This window comes from Tupaia chinensis, unplaced genomic scaffold (assembly GCF_000334495.1).
Source record: "Tupaia chinensis unplaced genomic scaffold, TupChi_1.0 Scaffold148012_1, whole genome shotgun sequence".
Lineage (NCBI taxonomy): Eukaryota > Metazoa > Chordata > Mammalia > Scandentia > Tupaiidae > Tupaia > Tupaia belangeri.
In genome coordinates this window covers 1,011,812-1,037,274 of record NW_006207862.1, presented here as the reverse complement: position 1 = coordinate 1,037,274, position 25,463 = coordinate 1,011,812, and the positions used below count along the sequence as shown (strand labels likewise).

General features: G+C 39.5%; 1 protein-coding gene across 3 annotated transcripts; it reads left to right on the top strand.

Annotated features, from left to right (window-relative positions):
* Positions 1-292: 292 nt before the first annotated feature.
* NUDT13 (nudix hydrolase 13) lies at positions 293-25,463 on the top strand. 3 transcript variants are annotated; one of them, XM_027768912.1, is made up of 9 exons: positions 293-409; positions 8,875-8,965; positions 12,381-12,520; positions 14,062-14,169; positions 15,670-15,776; positions 17,737-17,862; positions 17,980-18,091; positions 19,982-20,136; positions 24,386-25,462. In XM_027768912.1, exons 2-9 carry the CDS (start codon positions 8,883-8,885, stop codon positions 24,584-24,586), a joined length of 1,032 nt encoding a protein of 343 aa, XP_027624713.1. In that variant the 5' UTR covers positions 293-409; positions 8,875-8,882; the 3' UTR covers positions 24,587-25,462. The 3 variants fall into 3 exon arrangements, with proteins under 3 accessions (XP_027624713.1, XP_006170131.1, XP_006170135.1); XM_006170069.3 differs by having other exon boundaries at positions 14,062-14,196; XM_006170073.3 differs by lacking the exons at positions 293-409; positions 8,875-8,965; positions 12,381-12,520; positions 15,670-15,776 and having other exon boundaries at positions 14,112-14,196; positions 24,386-25,463.

The window sequence follows — 25,463 nt, the reverse complement described above, 5'->3', positions numbered from 1 at the left end:
AGCTCTAATGCTATTTTCTCCAAAAACAGTATTTCTCTTGGTAATGGATTTGAAAGACCTACTGAGTGCTTCCAATTACCATGGCCAAATTTGCAGTTGGAGTACTAAGCAACTTGCCTAAGAATTGAACTACAATTCCCAGAGTGTATCTGAATCTCTAGGAGGGTTCTGGGAAGAGTGGCAGAAGTATGCTTTTTATATGCAGTTAATCTTGCAGTGGGAAGGCACAGCAGCAGGCCTGTAAATTAAACTACATTTCCCAGAGTGCATCTGTTAGTAGGATTCTGGGAAGTGTGGCAGGAGCAGCAATGGTCCCTCCTGGGAAAGGAAGCCATTCGAACTTGAACTTGGAGTTTCCTTCTTCTGCTGATTCTTGAGGCCTAGGAGGGCACCTCTAGCAGAATTCAGAGTGAGTATAGCAAAAACAGCTCAGGTTCTTACTGCAGGAAATATTTTATGGGGAGACATAATCAGAACTTGAAAAAAGCTGTTGGTTACAGCATTTTATAATTTTATCATAGTTGCTTTTTCTTCACAGAAACCATGGGAATGACCACATTTTTGTATACCTTGTGGAGCTACCCATTAACTATAGTAATCTTTTTTTTTGGAGTTGTTTAAAAACTAAATTTGGTAACTTCTTGCATTGTGCCTTATTTTTTTAATTAAGGGAGGAAAAATGATTTTGTAGAAGGCAAATCAGAGTTGGTCAGTGTGGGGACCAGCAGATGGCATAATGATTATGTCACCAGATTCCCATGTAGTCAGCCACAGTTCAAGTCCCGGATACGGCATCTTAAAACTCGTGTTGGATGTGTGTGCGTGTGCCTGAGATCCTGAGAGGAGAATGGAGGAGGAGGGATTGCGGCATGGCCATCCCCCAAAGGGATGATTTCTCGCTTCCAGTTTCTCTGTCTCTCTCTCTCCAGTGAGTGCACATGCTCTATAGCAAAATAAAACAAAACAAACAAACAAACAAAAATTGGTCAGTGAGACTTTGAAATACTCAGTTTTGCATACTCTTCCTCCCACTGATGTCCACAGTCATGGAAAGATGGACTCTCTCAGAAGGGCTCTCTCAAACACTACTGAATTTGGCCTCTTACTGGAAGTAACCATAGAAATTTGAGATGAGCTTTTTTGTCATGTTATTGTGCTTTATAAATTAATTATCTCCTTGACAGATGAGCAGATGGGAAATATGTATGAATCATTTATTTATCACCGGGGGTTCAGAGAAATGGTTAGCCTTAACAACTTTGCCTCATCACTTACAAGTATCAGTAAAAATAATATTACTTGGACTAGCAGATGATGTAATAGTTACATTGCTGGACTTTTACGTAGTCAACCGTGGTTCAAGTCCTGGACCCAGTGGCTTAAAACACTCCAGGCACTTGTGCATGCGTGCCCAAAGCCCTGAGAGGAGAATGGAGGAGAAGGATTAGCTTTCTGTCTGGCTGGCAAGTACATGCACCTGATAGCAAAAAATCTCTCTAAAATAAAAAGATAATAATAATATTATTACCTTTCAGAACTGGCAGGTGGTGTGATGGTTAAGGGCTCTGGACTCCCACATGGCTGACTGTGGTTCAAGTCCCAGACCTGGAAGCTTGCTTCTTCACTTTCCCCCTCTCTCTCTCACTCTGACTTTCTCTGCTCAAATTAAAATAAATAAATACATAAAGTTAAATAAAATAATTATTTAAGAAATAATTACCTTTTTTCTCTACCAAGCTGTGTATATTTTATTTATTTATTTATGTATTTATTTATTTTGAGATTTTTGCCATAGGGCCCATGCACTCACTGAAGAGGAGAGAGACAGTGAGAGGGAAAGTGAGAAATCACCCCCAAGGGGGGATGACCACGCTGCAATCCCTCCTCCTTCATTCTCCTGGGCTTTGGGGCATGTGCACGTGCCCAGTGTGAGTTTCAAGCCACCAGGTCCGGGACTGGAATCATGGTCAGCTATGTGGGAGTCCAACACCTTAACCACCATGCTACCTGCTGGTCCCCAAGCTTTGTATTTTTAAAAACAAATTGTTCTGTGACTACAAACCCCTGAATCAGCAGACCATAATAATCTGTAGTTGGCTAATGTTAATGTAGTAGCAGAAAAAAAACAAACCATCAGGGCTCCAAGTACAGTGGGCCACACCTAGTCAGTGGTCAAAATACAACCAAACAGCTCTTGCAGTTTCCAGGACCCAAGAAACTCACTGAAGAAATTCTTTCTGACTCATAGGTAATATAGTGGGCACAATGACCTGGAAATAGCCTCACTGAGCTGTTAGTCCCAGGAATCAATGTTAATTTATTATGCTTTATCTTTAAAAAAATCTGGGGTTGGCTCTATGGCCTGGTGGTTAAGGCAGCTGGATCTCACATGGCCAGTTGTGCTGTTTTAGTCCTGGACCCAGTGGCTTGAGAAACGTGCTGGGCACATGCATATGTGTGCCCAAAATCCCAAAAGGAAGAAGAGATAGAGAAGGACTTGCATCATGACCATGCTCCGTGGGGAATGCTTTCTCCTCTCCCTCTCTCTGTGTCTCTCTAGTGAGCTCATATGCTCTCTAGTACACACACATAGAAAAGAGAAATCTATATGCATGGTTACAATTTTTTTTAGAGGCTAGCAGGTGGGAATAGTGAAGGCTCTAGGCTCCCAAATGGCTGACCATAGTTTGAGTCCCGGAACTGATGGCTTGCTTTCTCATTTTCTCAATCCCTCTCTGTCTCTGTCTCTCTGTGGTTAGCACATGTGCCCTATAGCAAACTTAAAAATAATAATAAATTAATTTTAAAACATTTTAAGTTAAGAAATGAATAAAGTAAGAATTACACGTACCCTTTTCTTTCTTTCTTTTTTTTTTTAGAGAGAGTTTGTTTGTTTTTTTCTATAGGGCACATGTGCTTGCCAGAGAGATAGACAGAAACTAAGAAATTAAGAAATCACCTCCTAGTGGGAATGGCTACACTGAAATCCTTCTCCTCCATTCTCCTCTCAGGATTTTGAGCACGTGTGCACACATGCTTAGCGTGAAGCCACCAGGTCTGGCTCTTGAGCTGCAGTCGACTATGTGGGAGTCCAGCAGCATAACCACTATGCCATCTGGTGATCTCACAAGTATCCTTTTCTTTTCTTTTCTTTTTTCAGTCTCTTGTCTAATTTTATTTTTACCCTTCAACCATGATAATATCCAAATTTTGTCTTTAACTGGTGGGTCTGTAAACACAGGCTTATCCATCCCACTGACCAGCAAGGCAAATGCTGCTTCTTCTGGTCATCCAACCCAAGTTGTCCCCTTGCCTGGCTTTATCTTCACTATATTGCATGGCCATTTCACTGAATCTCATTCCAGACTTTAACTTTTCCATGGCTTCCATAATTTTGCTGTGTTTTTCACATAGAATGTGTCTGACCTTTATTGCATTGCCACCACCTTTGGGACTCTGAACCTAATTGTCAGCACTATCACTCCCAGACACTGCTCCCTCTTTACCCCCTTTTCCAGAACCTCTTTTTCCTCTGGGCAGCATCTTCAAGACTTGCTGATGAATAATCTACAAGTACCCTTTTCTTGTTCTTCTTTATTTTTTAAGGAGTTATTTATTTATTATTATTATTGTTAATATTATTTTTCACATGAGTTTTGCCAGAGAAAGGCAGAGAGAGAGAGGGAGGGAGAATGAGAAAGCAAGCCACCAGGTCCAGGACTCAAACCATGGCCGGCCATGTGGGAATTCCAACACCTTAACCACCATGCCATCTGCTGGCCCTACAAGTACCCTTTTCAGTCCTGATCTCTATCTCTTGCAGGTTACCTTAGCAACGTGCACATTGCTCTTTTTTTTGGCTATTATACAGTCAGTACTATGACATTTGTTTTGAGTTTTGTAACTTTGTAGCATTTTAGGTAAGTTGGTTTTGTACCTTGTGAACAGTGAAAGAACTGTGTTGGATTAGATACAGAAAAAAAAAAAAATTCTCCCAAATTAGTAACTGTTAAGTTTGGTGTATGTACTAGTCACTTGAAAAATATAAATAAGTACATATCTAATTTATTTATACTGATATAGATCTACATGTCCTTTTCTTAAAAAATTAATTAGGTCATGCTAACCAACCAAATATTACCTACTTGACCTTTTTCTTTTGTCTTTAGCTTTGTTAAGGTATAATTAACAAAGAGAAATTGTATATATTGATAGTGTATAATGTGATGTTTTGATATATGTATATGTTGTGAAATTATTAAATCAAGCCAATGAACACTCCTCACTTCACATATCACTTTTTTGGGGGTAAAACATTTCAAATCTATTCTCTTAGTGATTTTTCACATATAGATTATTACTAACTATAGTGGTAAGTTCTCTAGAGCCTAGTCTTCCTAACTGAAACTTTGTACTCTTGGACAAATATTTCCTCATTCCTCCCTTTCTCTTTTTATTTAGTAATGTATTCTAAATGTATTTCCCTGTCACTACATACGTATCTTTTCACTCTTATTTTCTATTTATTTTTAACAGCTGTGTAATTATTCCATTTTGTCATAATTTGCAGTTAACATTCTTGATCATATCCTTTCTTTCCTAGGATAAATTTATAGATGTAAAATTGTTAGGTAAAAGAGGAACTTATTTAATATTTTAAAAAGTTTTATCCAGGTGTGGTGACACCTGCTCTATGGCAAAAACTACTGGAGGCTGGAGGATTGTGGCATTGAGTCTATCTCTCTCTGTGTGTCTCTCTCAATGTGCACATTTAGGGCCAGCAGGTGGCACAGTGGTTAAGGTGCTGGGCTTCCACATGGCTGACTGTGGTTCAAGTCCTGGACCTGGTAGCTTGCTTTCTCACTTTCCCTCTCTCTCTGGTTAAATTAAGAAACAATAATAATAAATACAATTAAACAAATAATTCTTTTTTTTTTTTTTGAGAGGATTTTGCTATAGGGTGTGTGCGCTCGCCAGACAGAGAGAGACAGAAAGACAGAAAGCAAGAAATCACCCCCCAGGGGGGATGGCAACGCCACAACCCTTCTCCTCCATTCTCTCGGGATCTTGGGCACGCACACACATGCGCCTGGTGTGAGTTTAAGCCACCAGGTCTGGGACTTGAACTGCGGTGCGTTTGACTACATGGGAGTCCAGCAACATAGCCATTATGCTAACTGCTGGTCCCACGAATAATTCTTTTTTAAAATGGTTTTTCACAGCAGGTGGCAAGGTGGTTAAGGTTGCTGGACTCCCACATGACCGACTGTGGTTTAAGTCCTGGACCTGGCAGCTTGCTTTCTCACTTTTTCTCTCTTTCTCACTCACTCACTCTGTCCATCTCTGGTCAAAAAATTAAATGAATAAATGAATAAAGTTAAATAAAATAATTCTAATAAAAGTTTTTTCACATTTTATTGATTCACAAGGATCTTTTTTCTTAGAGAGTTTTTTTTTTTTTTTTTACTATAGGGTGGCTGTGCTCGTCAGAGAGACAGAGAGAGACAGAGTACAGAGTAACAGGAAGGGAGAAATCACCCCCTGACCAGCAGTTGCTGTAATGGCTATGTCGCTGGACTCCCGTGTAGTCAACCGCGGGTTAAGTCCCAGGCCTGGTGGCTTAAACTCATGCCTGGCGCAACTGTTTATGGTACCAGGCAATCTTTCTAAGTGCTTCTGTTGGCTTTCTTGATTTCTACCTTAGTTTTTAAGCTTTCTGGACATATCATCAGAAATTACATTCTAGTCAAAGACCTGGCAATAACTAGCATTTCCAATTTCTGATGTAAGGCAACAGACATTATTGAACTTATGCAAATAACCATTCTTCCATAAAATAAGAATACTGTCAAATATTTTCTAATACAAGAGGGGTCAGGAAGAGAGAAAATTTTATGTTCCAAAAACAATTTAACAAATTGCTGAACCTATCAAGAGCTCAAAAGAAGACAAAAATCCTTAAATCCAGAAAACAAAGCATAGAAGAAAATCAGTAATGTTTTAGTCAAAAGTCATAAAATTCTGTTTCACCAGTTCAGTCTTATGTAATTAATCTCTCTTCTGTTGAATTTGCAGTGTTACTATGGTCCAGTCTTTCCATTTAAATTCTGGAAGTTAACATTCAATGTTATTATTAATCTTTTTGAAGACTTGCCTCTACCATTAAATTGGCCATTTTCTTGGTTGTTTTTTGTACTTTTATTTCTGTGTGTCTGCCTTTAGTTTTCCTGATATAGCACTCCCTTCAGAACTTCTTGGAGAGCTGGACTGATGTTGATAAAATCTTTCAGGTTTTGTTTATCTGAGAGTGTTTTCTTCCCATATACAGGATAATCTTGCTGGGTATAGTATTCTTGGTTGAAATTGTTTTTCACTTAACACTTTGAATATATTTTCCCATTCTTCCCTTGCTTGCATTATTTCTAATGAGAGGCACGATATTACAAAGAATTCTTTTTAAAAAGTTTTTAGTTTTATTTATTCTATGAATGAGAGAGACAGACAGAGAGAGAGAGACAAAGATACAGCACTCTTGACAAGATCTCAATGCCACAATCCACTTACAGCTCCAGCCTGCCCCAGATTATAGACATACATGTACCGGTGTACTCAGGGAGGTCTGTTGGTGTGATCAGTAGCCTTTCCTTATGCATCTGTTTCAGAGCATCATGTTTTACCACTGTGCTGTCAGCCTCTAATGTTTTAACAGATAGTCCCAATTTAACCTACAAAAATACTGTACTAATTTATATTTTCAGAGTTATATATGAGCCAGAAATACTGACTTTAAATATATTTCCCCAAGCATATCACACAGTCCTTGGGTTATTAAAATAGAAAATATACCTTTAATACTTTCCTAGTGTGCTTTGTACCTCACATATCACGTATTCCCTTCTGTGAAAGTTAAATACACACTCGTTTTCTCTCTCCTCCTAGAGTTCTTTGAGACAGAGATTTTCATTATGTGCATTTTTATGTTCCTGAAAGAACCTTGCATAAAGTCAGTACTCAATAAGCACTTTGTTGAACGTCATTTTCTAAATATATTTTACCCTTGGATAAAACATAGATTGTAGCCAAAACTGTCCAAGGATTAGTCATCAGTGATTCACAATTATGCAACCAAGAAGTAGTCCTAAACTTTAGTTGTTTCTTGGTAGTTTAGTGTCAAAGTTTGCTTCCCTTGGGCACGCTTGAAAGAGTGGTTGGTTGGTTATTTAACTTTACTGATTTTCTCTGTGGAATTTCTTTACTTTTTACTGTTAATGTGAAAGGTACTTTTTATGGATAAGAATATACTTACTGTGTACAATTTAAAAGGAACTATTCTCAGGGTGGATTCTTCAGCTACAGCAATTTTTTCCTCTACCAATAAGCAACAAAAAATAGAAACAGAAAATATCTTGGGTCCATGTGAGTTTGCAAAGTTGCTTTATTTTTTATTTATTTTTTATTTTTTAGTAGTTTGCTATAGGGCATGTGCCTGTGTGCTTGCCAGAGAGAGACTGAGAGACAGACAGACAGAGAGGGAAAGTGAGAAAGGGGGGTGGCTACACTGCAATTCCTTCTCTTCTATTCTCTTGGGATTTGGGGGTTGCAAATGCGCCTGGCGTGGTTTTCAAGCCACTGGATCCAGGACTCAAAGCACACTGCTGGCAGTGTAGGATCTAGCTGCCTTAACCTCCAGGCCATCTGCTGTCTCGCATAGCTGCCTTTTAATTTATTTTCATAGTGTCCATGATTTTATATTTTTCTTATCTACAGGATTCCTGCTATTTATTCTCAAGGGAACATTAGTTTTTGTTATTTTTTTAAGAGAGATTTTTACTATAGGGTGCATGTGCTCACTGGAGAGACAGAGAGACAAAAAACAAGAAATCATCCCCCAAAGGGGATGACCACACTGTAATCCCTTTTCTTCCATTCTCCTCTCAGAATTTTGGGTATGCACGCACATGCGCCCAGTATGAGTTTTAAGCCTCTGGGTTTGGTACTCAAACCATGGTTCACTGTGTAGGAGTCCAATGACATAACCATTATACCATCTGATGGTCCCAGAATATTAGTTTTTAATGTTTGCTAAGAAACTTGACTCCCTTACTCCTAGGCTTATTACGCAGTGTATTAGAGTAACACGAGCTGCCATTGCAAACTTCAAATTTTCAGTAGCTAAATAGGGTACAAATTTATTTCTCACTTATAGTCTCATGTAGTGGTCCTTGGTTGGTAGGTATCTTTTCTCCATCAGAAATTGGAAATGCTAGTTATTGCCAGGGCTTTGACTGGAATGTAATTTCTGATGATATGACCAGAAAGCTTAGAAACTAAGGTAGATATCAAGAAAGCCAACAGAAGCAGTGATTCAAGGATCCAGGCTTCTCCATTTTGGAATCTTTCCAAGCACAAGGGAGAAAGGAAATGGAGAACTCACTTTTTAACTGTTTTGGCCTAGCAGAAATACATATCGCATCCCCTAACATTCCATTGTAAGCCCCAGTCTTGACTCTACCTACATAGAAGGGAGGATAGAAATGCAGAACTTGGCAGCCACCTCCCAGCAACACTCCACCATATATAAGAGCACTTTTTTTGTTGTTGTTGTTGGCCAATTAGCTGATTTTTACAACCACATATTAAGTAGGCAGAACAGGTTTGAATTTTGTAGATAAACAAAGAAGACTGAAAAATTGATATCTCACAGCTAGTTAGTGGTGGAAATGAATGCAAGTTAACTGCCAGATTATTTTTAGTTAGTTCATCTTTCCTTAATATTACAAAGTGACCTATCTTGGCTTAAAATATAACCCTATTGGTGATTCATTACTTTAAATTGCATACCATACTTTTAAAAAAGTTCTTCTTTTCTCTCAGGATCAATAATGTCCCTGTATTGTGGAATAGCATGCAGGAGAAAATCTTCTTGGTGCTATAGGCTGCTGTCAACCTATGTAACTAAGACACGGTGAGTGTTGACCAACCTGGGCTCTGATGAGTCTATCTTTGGCCTATTAAATTATAAAGTCTAAATATTTTCTATTTATATATATTTAAGAAAAAAGGCTAAAATTAGTAGATTGACTCGAAGTCAATATGTACTAGAAGTATTAATACATAACATTAATAGTTTAGAGAATTCAAAGTATGAATGGTGACCTGAGTGGTAGGATTGCTGATGACTTCCCTTTTTAAAATAATAGATAATTGGGACAGGGCCGGCAGGTGGCATGGTGGTTAAAGGCACTGGACTCCCCCATGGCCGACTATGGTTCGAGTCCCAGACCTAGTGGCTTGCTTGCTTTCTCTCTCTCTCTTTCTCTCTGTTCCTCTCTGGTCAAATTAAAATAAAATAAAAAATAATAAAGATTAAAAATAAAACAATTCTTGAAAAAAATAGATAATTGGGGACCAACCAATGGCATAATGGTTATGTCACCAGACTCCCACATAGTCAACTGAGGTTTGAGTCTTGGACCAGGTGACTTAAAACTCATGCTGGGTGTGTATGTGTGTGTGTGTATGTGTGTGTGCCCAAGATCCTGAGAGGATAATGGAGGAGAAGGGAATACAGCGTGGCCATCCCCCTGGAGGGGGGGGTGTGATTTCTTGCTTTCTATCTCTCTGTCCAGTGAGTGCACATGCCCTATAACAAAAATCTCTCTAAAAACAAAAAGAAAAGGGGTAATTGTATTTTCTGATGTTTAAAGAATGACTATTTTTACTGTTATAGTAAGAAAAAACAGATAGGGATAGGCAAACAGGTGGCATGGTGGTTGGGCGCACTGGATTCCCACATGGCCAACTGTGGTTTGAGCCCTGGACCTGGTAGCTTGCTTTATCACTTTCCCTTTCTCTCTCTCTCTCTCTCTCTGTCTCTGGTCAAATTTTAAAAAATAATAACAAGTGGAATTAAATAAATAATTCTTAAAAAGAAGAAAACACGGGGACCAGCACGTGGCATAGTGGTTAAGGCTCTGGACACTCCCACATGGCTGACCAGGGTTTGAGTCCTGAATCTGGTGGTTTGCTTTCTCACTTCCTCTCTCTCTCACTCTCACCCTCTCTCTCTGGTCAAATTAAAAAAATAAATGAATAAATAAATAAATAACAAAATAAATAATTATTAAAAAAGAAAAAACAGATGAAGTTTAAAACATAATTGAAATATTTTCAACCTTGATAGCCTTAACGTAGTAATGGCCATGCTATTATTACTAAAGGGAAAAAATAAATAAAAAAAAAAATAAAGTTCCTGTTCAAGATGAATGTAAGGAAGTTTTGGATCTCTGTTCTAGTTCTAGTGAGGCCCTGGGTATAAGGCCTTAACCTGTTTTTGTAGGTGTTTTGTTTTTTAGGGTCATTAGGGCAAAGCACAGGTTGTATCACTTTTACTGTTCTTTTACGAAGGCAGCAGTGTTTGTTCTATTGTTTATATTTGGTAACTTCTGAGTGGCACATGTCTCTGACATACACTGAGCCTGCCTCAGGAGGCTGCAGTCACTCACAATACATTTTAAAATATCCTGAGTCTTAAAAGATCAGGTTCCTTTTGCCTTCGCTATATAAAAAACTCATTGTAACCCCTTTTATCACACAGTCAAAACAGAAGCCTTAAGAAGCCACTTTGTGCATTTGTTATTTTGCTTTGTGTGCTCATGTTGAGCCAACTCTGCTATTGGTGTTACAAAAGTTCTGTGACCAGCAATTGGCATAATGGCTGTGTACTGCAGTTCGAGTTCGGACCCGGTGGCTTAAACTCATGCTGGGCGCCTGTGTGTGCCTGCCCAAGATGTATAGGGGATAATGGAGGAGAGGGGATTGCAGCATGGCCATCCCCCGTAGGGAGTGATTTCTTGCCTTCTGTCTCTCTGTCTTTCTCTGTCTTTCTCTTTCTGGTGAGCACACATGCCCGGTAGCAAAAACCTCTCCAAAAAAAAGAAAAAGTTCCCAGATCCTACAGAAAACGTGTATAAACTAGTTTTCCCACTTCTGTGATGAAATATGCCATATGCCTGAGGGTCTTTTAGGTTTATTAATTTTTTCCCCTGAGAGAGACACAGAGACAGAGAGAGTAGGAGAGAAAGCAAGCACCCCACAATGGGGCATGGCCACGCTGCACTTCCTTCTCCATTTCTCCATCCTGTTGAGATTTGGGGTCATTATGCACACACATGCAACATGTTTTTCGAGCAGGAATAGGATTTGAACTATGTGGTTGGCCATGTAGGATCCAGTCTCTTAACCACCAGGCCACAGGACAGACCTAGTTAAAGGATTTTTCACAGGTAAAATGGTACCTTTAAGGCCCCTAGGAGAGTCCTAGGGCTATACTCACATAATAAAGTGGACCCTGACTTGATTCCCAAGGTTCTTGAAGAGACTTAGATTATCCTTGATGAAGTACTGGAAAAGCCTTGAAATTGCTTTTTTCTTTTTTTTTTTAATTCTGTATAGAGTATGTGTGCTCACTGGAGAGAGGCAGAGTGAGAGCGAGATAAGAAAAATGAGAAAGCCCCCGCCCCCACCCCTCAACAGGAGATGGTCACATTGCAATCACCTTTGCCTCCATTCTCCCTTAGGGATTTTGGGCATGCATGCTCATCCACCAGCATGTTTTCCAAGCTTCCGGGTCTGGGACTCGAGCCACACAGTTGGTCTTCTTTCACATTTTTATTTTGTTACCGAAAATATTATCCTAATAAAATAGGTCAAGTAAAGGATTCATCAGTAGTCCCTTGAATAGAGATAAGGAACTTATGATGCCTGGTTTGGTCTAGATATTTGAAACAAGAGTGCATTGAAGGTAAAATTTGTTCTTTCTCTTCCCTAGATCGAGAGTTGCTGAAGGTACACTGTTTGCTCTTTGAGTAATAAAGTCTGCTTCTATCTCTAGGTATTCTGTGGTTGACATTTTATCACTGTACTTGTTTTCCTTTCACTCCACTGCATGTAGATTCTTGCCTCACAGTGTAATATTGGCAAAGTACCTTGAGGTTCAATTCGGTAAATATTTTTTACCTTTGAAGTTCAATAAATATTTATTGAATTGAGCCATTCAATATGTTACAACTGAGATGTGGAGCTGAGTAAGGCAGACCCTGCCCTGAAGAAGATCATAGTCTTTCAGAGGAAACAGACAAATGAATATGTACTATTATAATTCATCCACAGAAATATAGATAAGGTAGGCAATAAGACAAAGCAGGGAATAAATAGTTGCCTACAGCCACCTCAAATCCTTTTTGGAGCTAATTAGGATATAATAAAGGGAAATATATCCATGATGGGAGGAGGGATACAGGAACAAAATTCTCAAAGATGAGTGCTACACAAGTAACTAAGTGTGGTTTCATAATACTTTTATTATTTTCCAATTATAGGTATTTATTTGAACTGAAAGAAGATGATGATGCTTGTAAAAAGGCCCAGCAGACAGGCACATTTTACCTCTTTCATAGTCTCGCTCCTTTGCTTCAGACATCAACAAATCAATACCTGGCCCCGCGGCATAGCCTATCAGGTAAGCCAAAAGTGGACCAGCCAGTGGCCACTAAACAGAATTCAGTCCACGCTAACTGTCTGAGAAAGATCCTTGAACTTTAGAGCTCAGATTTTTCAGACAGCTTCTGAGTCTCAAGCTTGTCTAACTACTTTTGCCAATTATAACTTATTGTTATGAACCCCAACTGTTCAGTCAAATATTATTGGGTGATGAGATGAACCACACTGATGCCTTAAACCACAGCTCAGCAAAACTGCTGTCCAAATGGGTGTGCCACCTGCTTTGTAAATAGACTGTTATTGAAGCAGGAGCTATGTTCGCTTGTTTACATATTGTCTATGGCTGCTTTTGCACTACAGTGGCAGAGTTGAGTTGTAACAGAGACAGGATAGCCTGAAATTTTTCTTTTTAGAGAGATTTTAAGGTGTGTGCGCTTGCAGGAGAGAGAGAGAGAGACAGAGACAGAGAGACAGAAAGTGAGAAATCATCCCCCAAGTGGTATGACCATGCCACAATCCCTTCTTTTCCATTCTCCTCTTGGGATTTTAGGCACACACGCACATGCGCCCAGCATGAGTTTAAACTGCCAGGTCCAGGACTCAGACCACAGTCAACTATGTGGGAGGCCAGCGACATAACCATTATGCCATCAGCTGCTTCCACAACCTAAAATTTTTAGTATTTCTTTAAGGAATAAATTTGGCAACATCTGCATTAGACTAGTGATTTCCAGTCTCCATGGAGTTGCACACTGTTACACTATTGAAGATACTGCATCATTAACTTCATTTTACTAGAAGGAACAAAATTAAAAGTGAATTAAAATTATTTTTGAGAATGCTTTCAGCAAATGTAACTAAAGATAGCTAAGTTAGTGGGATTTGACATTCTAAATACTTTCAATTTTGTATGATGTCACTATATGCTAACTAACTTCCAAACACATAGCCAGTCGATTTCCTCCATGAGTCAGATGTTGGAGTACTTGGATAGGTAGTTTCCAGTAGTGCAAAAGAAAACAAGAATTCTTCAGAAGGTACAAAACATTATTTAGAGATTTAGCAATGTTATGTTGTATTATGAACAAATATGGGTCTTTCATGCACAGGGGGACAGGTTTTCTTCCCACACTGTTCTCGTCTTTTACAGGCTAGATCTCAGATGAGTATTCCACTTTGGCTACAATCTAGCACTAGACGACTTCTTTCATTTTAAATGATATACTTATTTTTTTTTCAGTGCCTTAGTAAGTTAGCTATCATGCATCATATGAACTACAGGATAGGTTCTCTTCATGATATAATCACAGACTAATACAATATACATAGACAGAATTCCTTGTTTGGTCTAATCTCTCAGATTGCTGAAGAGAAAACTGAGGCCTAACAAGGTTAAGTGATTAGACCAAGGTTATACAACTAAGTAACTGCAGGGCAGCCACTGGTAGCCAAGTATACCTACTTTAAGCTAAAGGAAAAGATTTTTCTACAAATGTAATATGGCTGTAGTGATTTAATTGAAACCTTTTCCCCCCCTCCCTTCTCCATTCTGTTTCTTAGAACTGGAAAGACTCCTGAGTAAGTTTGGACAGGACTCACAAAGATTAGAAGATTCTGTGCTGATTGGATGCTCTGAACAACATGAAGCATGGTTTGCTCTGGATCTAGGTCTGAATAGCTCCTCGTCCTTTGGTGGTACATAACACTGTTATGTTCTTTTTTTTTTTCTTTTTGGAGAGGTTTTTGCTATAGGGCACGTGCGCTTGCCAGAAAGACAGAGAGAGACAGAGAGATAGTGAGAAATCACCCCCCAGGGGCAATGGCCATGCAACAATCCCTTCTTCATTCTCCTCTTGGGATTTTGGGCATGCATGCACACGTGCCCGGCATTGAGTTTAAGCCACTGGGTCTGGGACTCGAACTGTGGTCTACTACATGGGAGTCCAGCGACATAGCCATTATGCCAACTGCTGGTCCCAACATTGTTATGTTCTAATGGGTACTTCCCAGTAGTTCTCAGATTTTGGGAATTCACATTCTAGTAAAGTTTCAAAGAGAAATTGGGTAATATACATTTTTTTAACTCTTTTTATTATTATTATTTTAAAATTTTGCTATAGGGCATGTGTGGTCACAAGAGAGAGAGGGAAAGTGAGAAAGCAAGCCACCAGGTTCAGGACTCAAAACTGCAGTGGTTCATGTCCAGCATCTTAACCACCACGCCACCTATTGGTCCCAATACAAACTGTTTTTAAAGTAAGAACTTAAAAAATACCCTCATTATCATTTAAAAGAAAGGACATTTTAATGTTCTAAACATCTGTGGATACACACATGCTTATTATATTATCCTCTGTATTATTCTCTGTGGCTTCATACACTTTTCAGTCTTAATATTTCTTAAGAAATGTTTTAAAATTCATGACATAATTCTTATTTCTCTTATCAATGCAAACAAATTAAAATGTTACCTTGTGGGACAGCAGGTGGCATGGAGGTTAAGGTACTGGATCTCACACAGTCATCTGGTTGGTTCAAGTCCTGGACCCTGAGGCTTGAAAATCATGCCCGGTGTGTATGTGCCCAAAATCCTGAGAAGAGAAGGGATTATGGTATGGCCATCCTCCTGAGGGGTGATTTCCCTGTTCTCCCTGTCACTCCGTGGCAAGAAAATGTGCCCTAAAGCAAAAAAATAAATAAATAAATAAATAAAATAAACTTGGTGTAATTCTGAGTCCTTAGACCAACATTTGGAAACCACTGTGTTACAGGTTCATGGCTCTTATCAGGCTTCCATTCTCTCTTTAAGAGTGTAGGTGTAAATATAATGATGCTGGAATGGGATTCAGGTAGGAACTTAGAGGTCCTATTTCATCTCTTATCTAGGGATAGTGTTTGGCTAATGCAAATGTTCTTATTGCCCTGAAGAGGATTTTTAAAAATACGGTGTTCTAGTGTTTCCCAAACTGGTCTGAATCTAAGAATCACCTGGTGCTTATTAAAACAATAGACTTTGGGCCCTTATTCCACATCTGTTGCTTTGGAATCTCCAGGAGGGGGCTCAACTTTCTCCAGTTGAATCTTACTAGGCAAGTTTGGGAAACACTGTTGTAAAAGGATAGACTACAGAGGGGCTGGGTTTGACGTTTTAAAATTTCTCTTTTCTAGCCTCCTTACAGAAACTTGAAATGGAAACAGAGCTCCAGGGATCTTTCATTGAGATGAGGAAGGCTCTTTTTCAGCTGAATGCAAAGGATGCCTCCTTGTTATCCATGGTAGATTCTGATTTCTCAATTCTATAGGAAATGTAATAACAGTATATGGGAGGACTTCAAAAAGTCTGTGGAAAAACAGAATTTATGAGTTTGATGCAAATTTTTTTCTATAATAGGCATTTTTTATGAACTTTCTGAAGACCCCTTCACATACGCAAATCCATGTAACATATATACAAGGCTAGCGTGACACTTGATTTTTTTCTTTTGCTGATTACAGTCTCTTCATACACACCTTGGCAGAATGATAGTGTGCTACAGAAAGATTGCTTTCTCTTCCTTCTCTTGTTTTTAGCAGAAATCCTGTCAAGACCATTTTCTTCCAAGGACATAGAGATTTATGCCAACAGGATTTATCAGTCTCATAAACATTTTTAATGACCTACAGTGTGACATATACAAAAAGTTTGTGGATGATGCATATTATGAAAAAACTATGCACCAAATAAACTCATATTTCAGTTCCATTTTTCTACAAACTTAAAAAAATGTTTTCTTAGTTATCAGAGGGCTGATATGCTCATCAATGAGAAAGAGAGAGAGAAATAGAGGGCGAAAGCATCCCCCGAAGGAGCATGGTTACACCACAATCCTTTCTCCATTTTTCTATCCTGTTGGGATTCTGCACATGCACACACACACGGCTAGCATTTCCATAGACTTTTTCTTTTTTTTTTTTGGAGAGGTTTTCTTGCTATAGGGCACGTGCACTCACCAGAAAGAGAAAGACAGAAGAACAGAAAGCCAGAAATCACCCCCAGGGGGGATAGCCACACCGCAATCCCTTCTCCTCCATTCTCCTCTCAGGATCTTGGGCACACATGCACATGAGCCCAGTCTGAGTTTAAGCTACCAAGTCTGGGACTTGAACTACAGTCGACTACATGGGAGTCCAGCAACATAGCTATTACACCAACGGCTGGTCCCTCCACAGACTTTTTGAAGTCCCATTGTACATCTGATTTTTCCTAAGAAATTCATTATTATTTTAATTTTTTTGCTATAGGACATGTACACTCACCAGATACAGACAGAAGGAAAGTGAGAAATCATGCCCCCTACAGGGAATGACTACTCCATAATCCCTTCTCCTCCATGTCTTCTTAGGATTTGGGGCACACATGCACATATACCCAGTATGTTTTTCAAGCTGCTGGGACTGGAACTCACATCATGTAGTTGATCATGTGGGTTCCAGCTGCCTTCACCATCTGTTAGCCCCCTCTGAGAAATCATTTTGCATTGTTTTAGTGACTTGTTCTCACAGCTTTAAGTTTTACTTTCTAATTTCAATCATCCATTTAATTTAAAAAGAAACCTCTAAACATTTTTTAGAGAAAAAATTCCAATGGGGGAGAATGTTCAACTATTTTGGAAATGTTTTATTTTTAAACTGGGTAGTGAGCATGGGTATTCATTATATTTAAATATTTTCTGTTTTAAATAATTCATAATACATTAAGAAATATACTTTCTTTTATTTAGGTTTCTGATGCTAGAGGAATATGTCCAGATAATTTCCTTACCTTAAACAGTTACAACCTTTAAAAGTAGATGAGCTAGCCCAGCCTCTGGCATGGTAGTTAAGACACCCGTGTGGCTGGCTGTGCAGTTCAAGTCCTGGATCCAGTGCTGGAAAAACATGCCAGGCACAAAAGTATATGTGTGTGGGTACCCAAAATCCTGAAAGGAGGAAGAAATGGAAAAGGGACTGTGGCATGACCATTCCCCATGGGAGGTGCTTTCTCATTTTCCTCTTTCTCTCTGTCCTATTGGCTTTCTCTGGCAAGCACATGCACCCTCTGGCAAAATTAAAAAATAAGGAAATAAATAAAATAAAGCAGGTGGCTTGGAAAAGGATTGGCATCTCACCGTGAGTTGTTCTAGACACTACGTCAAATGACATTATCAAGCCCCATATTCTCTTCAAACAAAACCAGACCCATCTTTGTATTCCTAGGCTCAGGCTCTTCTCCGTTGGCATGATGCTCATCAGTTCTGCAGCAGAAGTGGGCAGCCCACCAAGAAGAACATGGCTGGCAGCAAGCGTGTGTGCCCTTCCAGTAAGATCATCTATTATCCTCAGGTAAGTATTGCTTTAAGAGGATGGCAACCCGAAGAGGAGGCATTGTACTGTTCTGTCCTGGGGAAGGAAGCCTGAACAATCAGGCTTAATTACCCATTCCTCTGGCCCCTTTCCTAGATGGCGCCTGTGGTGATCACTCTGGTGTCAGATGGTACGCGATGCCTGCTTGCCCGCCAGAGCTCCTTTCCCAGGGGAATGTATTCTGCCTTGGCAGGTTTTTGTGATATAGGTAAGGAGTTCAGGCGATGTACAGGTGACACTGGAGGACATAAAAACTTATTAATAGGTATTTCTCCATCTTGTTGGCACAATGGTTAGAATCTCAAGCCCATTCTTCCCTATCAGTTAAGAAAACTAAAAGAAGACATTGTAATTTTCCAGTGTTTTTATTAGGCAAATTTTCTTTTTTTTCTTATTAATTTTTAAAAAATTTTTGAGAGGTTTTTGCTATAGGGCACATGCGCTTGCCAGAAAGACAGAGAGAGTCAGAGAGACAGAAAGCGAGAAATCACCCCCCCAGGGAGATGGTCATGCCATGATCCCTTTTCTTCCATTCTCCTCTCAGTATCTTGGGCATACAGGCATGCACACATGCCCGGTGTGAGTTTAAGCCACCAGGTCTAGGACTCGAACCATGGTCAACTACATGGGAATCCAGTGACATAGCCATTATGCCAACTCCTGGTCTGCAAACTTTCATTTTTAAAACTGAGAATTATTTATTTAATTCCATTTGTTATGATTATTATTATTTAATTTGACCAGAAAGAGAGAGAAAAGGAAAGTGAGAAAGCAAGCCACCAGGTCTAGGACTCAAACCGCTGCCAGCCATGCGGGAGTCCAGGGTCTTAACTACATGGCAAATGCTGGCCCCACCAGCAAATTTTCAAATATACAGCATAGGTGAAAGAATTATAGTGACCACTCTACACCTACTATTTAGATTCAATAACATTTTTCTTTTTCTTTTTTTATTTTTTATTTTTGAGAGGTTTTTACTATAGGGCGTGTGCACTAGATGGAAATACAGAGACGGAGACAGAAAGTGAGAGTTCAGCAACTGCAATCCTTTCTCCTCCATTCTCCTCTCAGGAACTTAGGCACACACGCACACACACCTGGCGTGAGTTTAAGCTGCCAGGTCCAGGACCAAAACACGGTTGACTACATGGGAGTCCAGTGACGTAACCATTACACCATCTGCTGGTCCCATATACCTTTTAATTAATTACTTTAGCACATTATTTGTTAATGTATCAATCCATCTATCCATCTTTTACAGTAGATAGTAAACATGTCAACTAGAATTGAATACTTATTCACAGGTTGGATTTTTCAGTTTGTTGGGGTAAAATCTGCAAATAGTGAAACCTGGAATTTTATTCCAGTTGAGGGCAGCAGTAGCATCTCCAACTACCACTCTTACTTTGCAACTCTGGAGCCAATTTTGCGCTCCTTTCACAAATGGACTATCTGTATCACCCTTCCTGCTACAGGGCTGTCCTGAATTAATCTGAGTGCTTGTAGGTGAAAGTCTGGAAGAGGCTGTCCGGCGGGAAGTTGCAGAAGAAGTTTTTTGAGAGGTTTTTACTATAGGGCGTGTGCACTAGATGGAAATACAGAGACGGAGACAGAAAGTGAGAGTTCAGCAACTGCAATCCTTTCTCCTCCATTCTCCTCTCAGGAACTTAGGCACACACGCACACACACCTGGCGTGAGTTTAAGCTGCCAGGTCCAGGACCAAAACACGGTTGACTACATGGGAGTCCAGTGACGTAACCATTACACCATCTGCTGGTCCCATATACCTTTTAATTAATTACTTTAGCACATTATTTGTTAATGTATCAATCCATCTATCCATCTTTTACAGTAGATAGTAAACATGTCAACTAGAATTGAATACTTATTCACAGGTTGGATTTTTCAGTTTGTTGGGGTAAAATCTGCAAATAGTGAAACCTGGAATTTTATTCCAGTTGAGGGCAGCAGTAGCATCTCCAACTACCACTCTTACTTTGCAACTCTGGAGCCAATTTTGCGCTCCTTTCACAAATGGACTATCTGTATCACCCTTCCTGCTACAGGGCTGTCCTGAATTAATCTGAGTGCTTGTAGGTGAAAGTCTGGAAGAGGCTGTCCGGCGGGAAGTTGCAGAAGAAGTGGGATTGGAGGTGGACAAACTGCAGTACTCGGCATCCCAGCACTGGCCCTTTCCCAATAGCTCACTCATGATTGGGTGTCACGCAACTGTGAAACCAGGGCAGACAGAGGTAAGTCCTTATGTTTGTCTGTATTTCATATTTCCTTTGCTGCATCCAATCTGCTGGTAACAAGTATTTACTAAGCACCTATCTAAGTCTAGCATTGTCTAGATTATACAGAGATATGTAAATTACAATTTAAACCCATAAAGGAAACACATTCTCTTTTGCTTATATCTCAGTCATGAGACAATTCTTTTATTTTCAACCACTTTATTGAGGTATGATTAATATACAAAAAGCTATAGATAATTAATGTATAGAACTTAATGCATTGGGAGGTAAATATAAACCCACAAAACCATCAAACCATCACTACTATCAATACTATAAATTTCCCTCTCCCTACAGCCTCTGGCAAGCACCAGAGTATTCTCTACTAAGTTTTAGTTTCCACGTGTAGTGAGATCATACAGTATTTGTTTGTCTGGCTTATCTCACTTAGCATGTCCTCTAGCTCCTTCCATCTTGTTGCAAATGCAGAATTTCCTTCTTGTTTTTAAGGTTGAATAATATTCTATTGTACATATACACACATTTTCTTTATCCTTCGATGCAGTGATGGACATTCCATATCCTGGCTATTGTAAATAATGCTCCAGTGAACATAGAAACACAGATATCTCTTTGAGATCCAGATCTCATTTCCTTGGATCAGAAAAGGGATCCCTTTTCCCCACAGTCTTGCAAACACTTGTTCTCTTTTGCTTTTTTGGTAACAGTCATCCTAGCAGCTATACGGTAATCGTATTGTAGTTTCAATGTGCATTTCCCTAATGATTTGAATACTGTTTCATATACGTGTTGGCCATTCGTACGTCTTCTTTTGAGAAACCCCTATTTACATCCTTTGCTTTTTTTTTTAAAGACAGTGTCTCTCCATGTTGCTGTCTTCCTGCCTCAGCCTCTCAGCTAGATCTAAAGATGCATGCCACTAAACATGACTTTTAAAGACAAATGGGCCAGCAGATGGTGTGGCAGTGAAGGCCCAAGACTCCCCCATGGCCGACTATGGTTTGAGTCCTGTACTTGCTTTCTCACTTTCTCTCTCTGTGTCTCTCTCTGGTGAGCTCATGTGCCCTATACATTTTTTTAAATAATAACAATAATAATAATAATAATAATGTGGGGATTAGCCGGTGGCATGGTAGTTAAGGCACTTGACACTAACACAGGGCCAACCATGGTATGAGTCCCAGACCTAGTAGATTGCTTTCTCACTTTCTCTCTCTTTGATCAAATTAAAAATAAGTGAATAAATACATAAAGTTAAATAAATAATTCTTTTTAAAAAGAACCAAATAAGTAATTATTTTACATTTTTAAGAGAGTTTTGCTGTAGGATATGTACGCTTGTCATAGAGACAGGCAGAGATGGAGAGAAAGTAAGAAATTTTCCCCCAGAGGTAAGACCATGCTATGATCTCTTCTCCTATTGGGATTTATTTTTCCTTAGAATTATTTTATTATTTACTTTTAAAATTTTGACAGAGAGGGAGTAAATGAGAGAGAGAGAAAGAGGAAGAAAAAGTGAGAAAGCAAGCTGCCAGGTCCAGGACTTGAACCTCGGTCAGCCATGTGGGAGTCCAGCACCCTTAACCACCATGCCACCTGCTGGCCCTGTCTCCTCTTGGGATTTTGGGCACACATGCACATGTACATGCACCCAGTCTGATTTCAAGCTGCTGGGTCCAGGATTCAAACCTTGGTTGGCATGTAAGAGTCTAGCACCTTAACCACTATGCCACCTGCTGGTCCCCAAATAACTAATTCTTAAAAAACAAGCAACCGAACAAAAACAGGGTCTTACTTTATTATCCAGGAGCCCCTTGAGCTCACTATCCTCCTGCCTCAACCTCCCTGTGTTCCTTGGGATCATAGGTATATGCCACTGTACCTGACCTTTGGTTGTACCAGGAATCAAACGTGGGCCTCCCATGTGGTTCCAACTTGCAAAGCATAGTCTCTTAGCAGCATATGCCACTGCAGCTGGGATCTTTGTCTTTTTTTTTTTTTTAAGTTGCCAGAAGGTACATACACTGGCCACAATCCCTTCTCTTCCATTTCTTTATCCTATTAGATTTGGGGCACACACACACACACACACACACACACACACACACACACACATGCCTGACATGTTTTTCAAGCTGCCAGGGCTGCAATTTGAACTGTAGTCAGCCATGTGGGACCTGGCTCCCTTTACTGATAGGCTGCAGGGTTCAGTGCACCACTATCCATTTTAAATCAGGTTGTTTTCTTGCTATTGAGTTCCTTATATATTTTGTATATTAACCCCTTATTAGATACATGGTCTTTAAATATTTTCTCCTGTTCCATAAGTTTTCTCTTCACTCTTTTGAGTAAATCCTTGGCTGTGCAGAAGCTTTTTAGTTTGACATAATCCTACTTGTCTATTTTTGTTTTCATTCTCTTCTTTTGGTATCATAAAAAATCATTGCCTAGCCCAATATCTAGTATTTTATTCCTTATTTTTTCTCCTGAGAGTTTTACTGTTTCAAGTTTCACATTTAAGTCTTTACTACATTTTGAAGTGTTTTGTTTTTGTTTTATATGTTATGTGAAATAAGGGTACAATATCATTCTTTTGCATGTGGATATCCAATACTCCCCATCCTTTTTGAGACTTATCTATCAGGATTTAAGGGTATCTTACACATAAAAGAGCAGCATAATTAATATATCAAATTCAGTGACTGATTTCAAGATTGGCCTTATAGCTCAAGTTGGTCAGAATGCTAGGGACTAATATAGCAACTTTTGGTTGAAATAGACTTTGACATCTTATCCAACCTCATCTTGCTTTTTAGTAGTATCCCTGATACATGGTTCTTACCTGACAAGTCTGTCTATTGCGTGCTTTATTATTTTATAGAATATTGAATCTATCTCAGATTCCTGTGGGTGAATTTTGCATTACTTTGCTTCTTAAATAAGATACTAAGTTTCTGATTATCATTAACTTTACTCTTTAAACAAGAGTAACACTTGTATGTTCTCTTTGTGTACACAACAAAATTTAAGTGTTATTCACTTAAATTTACTTCTCAGTGTTAACCATTCTTAACATGTTAATACATATACTTCCAAGGTTAAAAAAAATAATTAATTCCTTCCATGAGAGTGGGAGAGGCAACCCCCAACAGGGTCTTTATGTTGTGATCCAACACCAGTCTCAGCCGGCCAAGATCCCAAGCACGTATGCGCATGCACAGTGTACATGGGAAGGCTCTGGTACATGAACAGGTGACCTTCCCATGCAAGTCCACCTATAACATTGCACCACCATCTGGTGCTACTTCTAGGATTTTAAAAATATATCTTACTTTTTTTTTTTTAAATTAAACACTACTTTTTATTAATGTATTTCTTTTAAAATACTTATTATTATTTTAAAATTTGACCACAGACACAGAGAGAGAGGGAAAGTGAAAAAGCAAGCCTCAGGACCAGCAGTTAGCGTAATGGCTATGTTGCTGGACTCCCATGTAGTCGACCACAGTTCGAGTCCTGGACCCGGTGGCTTAAACTCACGCCAGGCGCATGTGCATGCATGCCAAAGATCCTGAGAGGAGAATGGAGGAGAAGGGATTGCGGTGTGGCCATCCCCCCTGTGTGGGGGGGTGATTTCTCACTTTCTATCTCTCTGTCTTTCTCTGTCTTTTTGGCGAGCGCACGCGCCCTATCGCAAAAACCTCTCCAAAAGAAAAAAAAAAAAAAAAAGCAAGCCTCCAGGTCTGAGACTTGTACTGCATTTGGGCACATGGGAATCTAGTGCCCTAACCACCACTCCAGCTACCAGCTCCTTTAATTTTAATTATTTTTTCCTTTTTTTTTTTTTCAAGATTGCTACTGGGTGTATGCACTCACTGGAGAAAAAAAAAAAAGAGAGAAGGCACTCCCAGCGGGGATGGCCACACACAATCTATTCTCCATTCTCCCCTCAGCATTTTGGGCACACATGCACATGTGCCCAGCATGTTTTTCAAGTTACTGAGTCTGGGACTTGACCTGCACAGCCAGCCACATGGGATCTAGCCACCTTAACTGCCATGCCACTAGCTGACCCTTTATGCCTCTTCCTCTGGGCAATATCCAGAACTGATTTTCACCTAGCCTGTAGCTCTCAGGTATTATCTAAGATTGCTTAATTTGGAACTCCTTCTTACTGCAGGCCATAGTTTTCTAAGTTTTGTAGTTCCTCACTGTATATCCTTTTCTTCCTCATGTCTTTCAGATCCATGTAAACTTGAGAGAACTAGAGGCAGCTGCCTGGTTCAGTTGTGAAGAGGTGGCCACTGCCCTGAGGAGAAAGGGCCCCTATAGTCAGCAAGAGAATGGGACTTTCCCATTCTGGGTACCTCCCAAGTTAGCCATTGCTCACCAACTGATTAAAGAATGGGTAGAAAAACAGACCTGTTCTTCCCTGCCTGTTTAGCCCAGATCAAACTAGCTCAATAACTCCTTGGTATCCCAACGGGCATACCAGAGATGAGCGGACAAACAGAAGTGATGAAAGGCCAGCTACAGGCCAACCTCATAAGGCAGAGCAGAAGATGAGCCTACAGAAAGCACCTTTATCAGCAATGTTGAAAGAAGTTCTTCCGGGTGGATAATCCAAGATGACAGTGTGAGAAGAAAAACCAATGAGATGTGAACTATCAAGATCAGAAAGAAGGATGAAGCATTAGTTTGGATGTAGGCCCATATTAACCCATTTTCTCCAAGGCCTTGAGAGTGAACATCTTGCATGTGGCTTGCTAATGGTGTGTTTATACTAACTGCCAAAATAAGCCTGGTGTAATTTTGGCTAAAACTTTTATCTTAATAATGAAAATATAGAACAAATCTCAAGCGACTGCTGAGTTTTTATCCTCACTGAATTAAAAAAATAGTATAGCATAATATTTCTGAATGGTATACACGTATAGTCTTGTACATGGTGAATACAGCGTATTTCTTTAATTTTAAGGAATGAGAAAAAGGAAGGCTAAGGAACTTTGCAATAAATCAGATGCAATAAGGTTCTGTTGAGGCAGCTGAATTTTGGTGGGACTCAAAGGATGTAATGAGGTATGTTTAAGCCATTCTGAGTGTCTTTTTGGCAGGTCCCAGCCCTGTTACTTGCCCCGTTTGTGAGCCAGAGAAAAGACTATCACTTTGTCATGCTCTATTTCCTAAATGTCAAGTAATCACTGGCATGTGCATACCCAGTAAGTGTTAATTAACTTCATTGAAGGGATTAGTGAAGGTAAATAATGCCAAACCTGAACCATTTCTTGTACTTTTTTTTTTTTTAAGAGAGGACACATATG

Coding starts and splice junctions, on each gene's coding strand:
- NUDT13 (XM_006170069.3), top strand. CDS start 8,883: ATGTCCCTGTATTGTGGAATAGCATGCAGGAGAAAATCTTCTTGGTGC. Junction 12,521..14,061: donor CCCGCGGCATAGCCTATCAG/GTAAGCCAAAAG, acceptor TCTGTTTCTTAG/AACTGGAAAGACTCCTGAGT. Junction 18,092..19,981: donor GGCAGGTTTTTGTGATATAG/GTAAGGAGTTCA, acceptor GAGTGCTTGTAG/GTGAAAGTCTGGAAGAGGCT.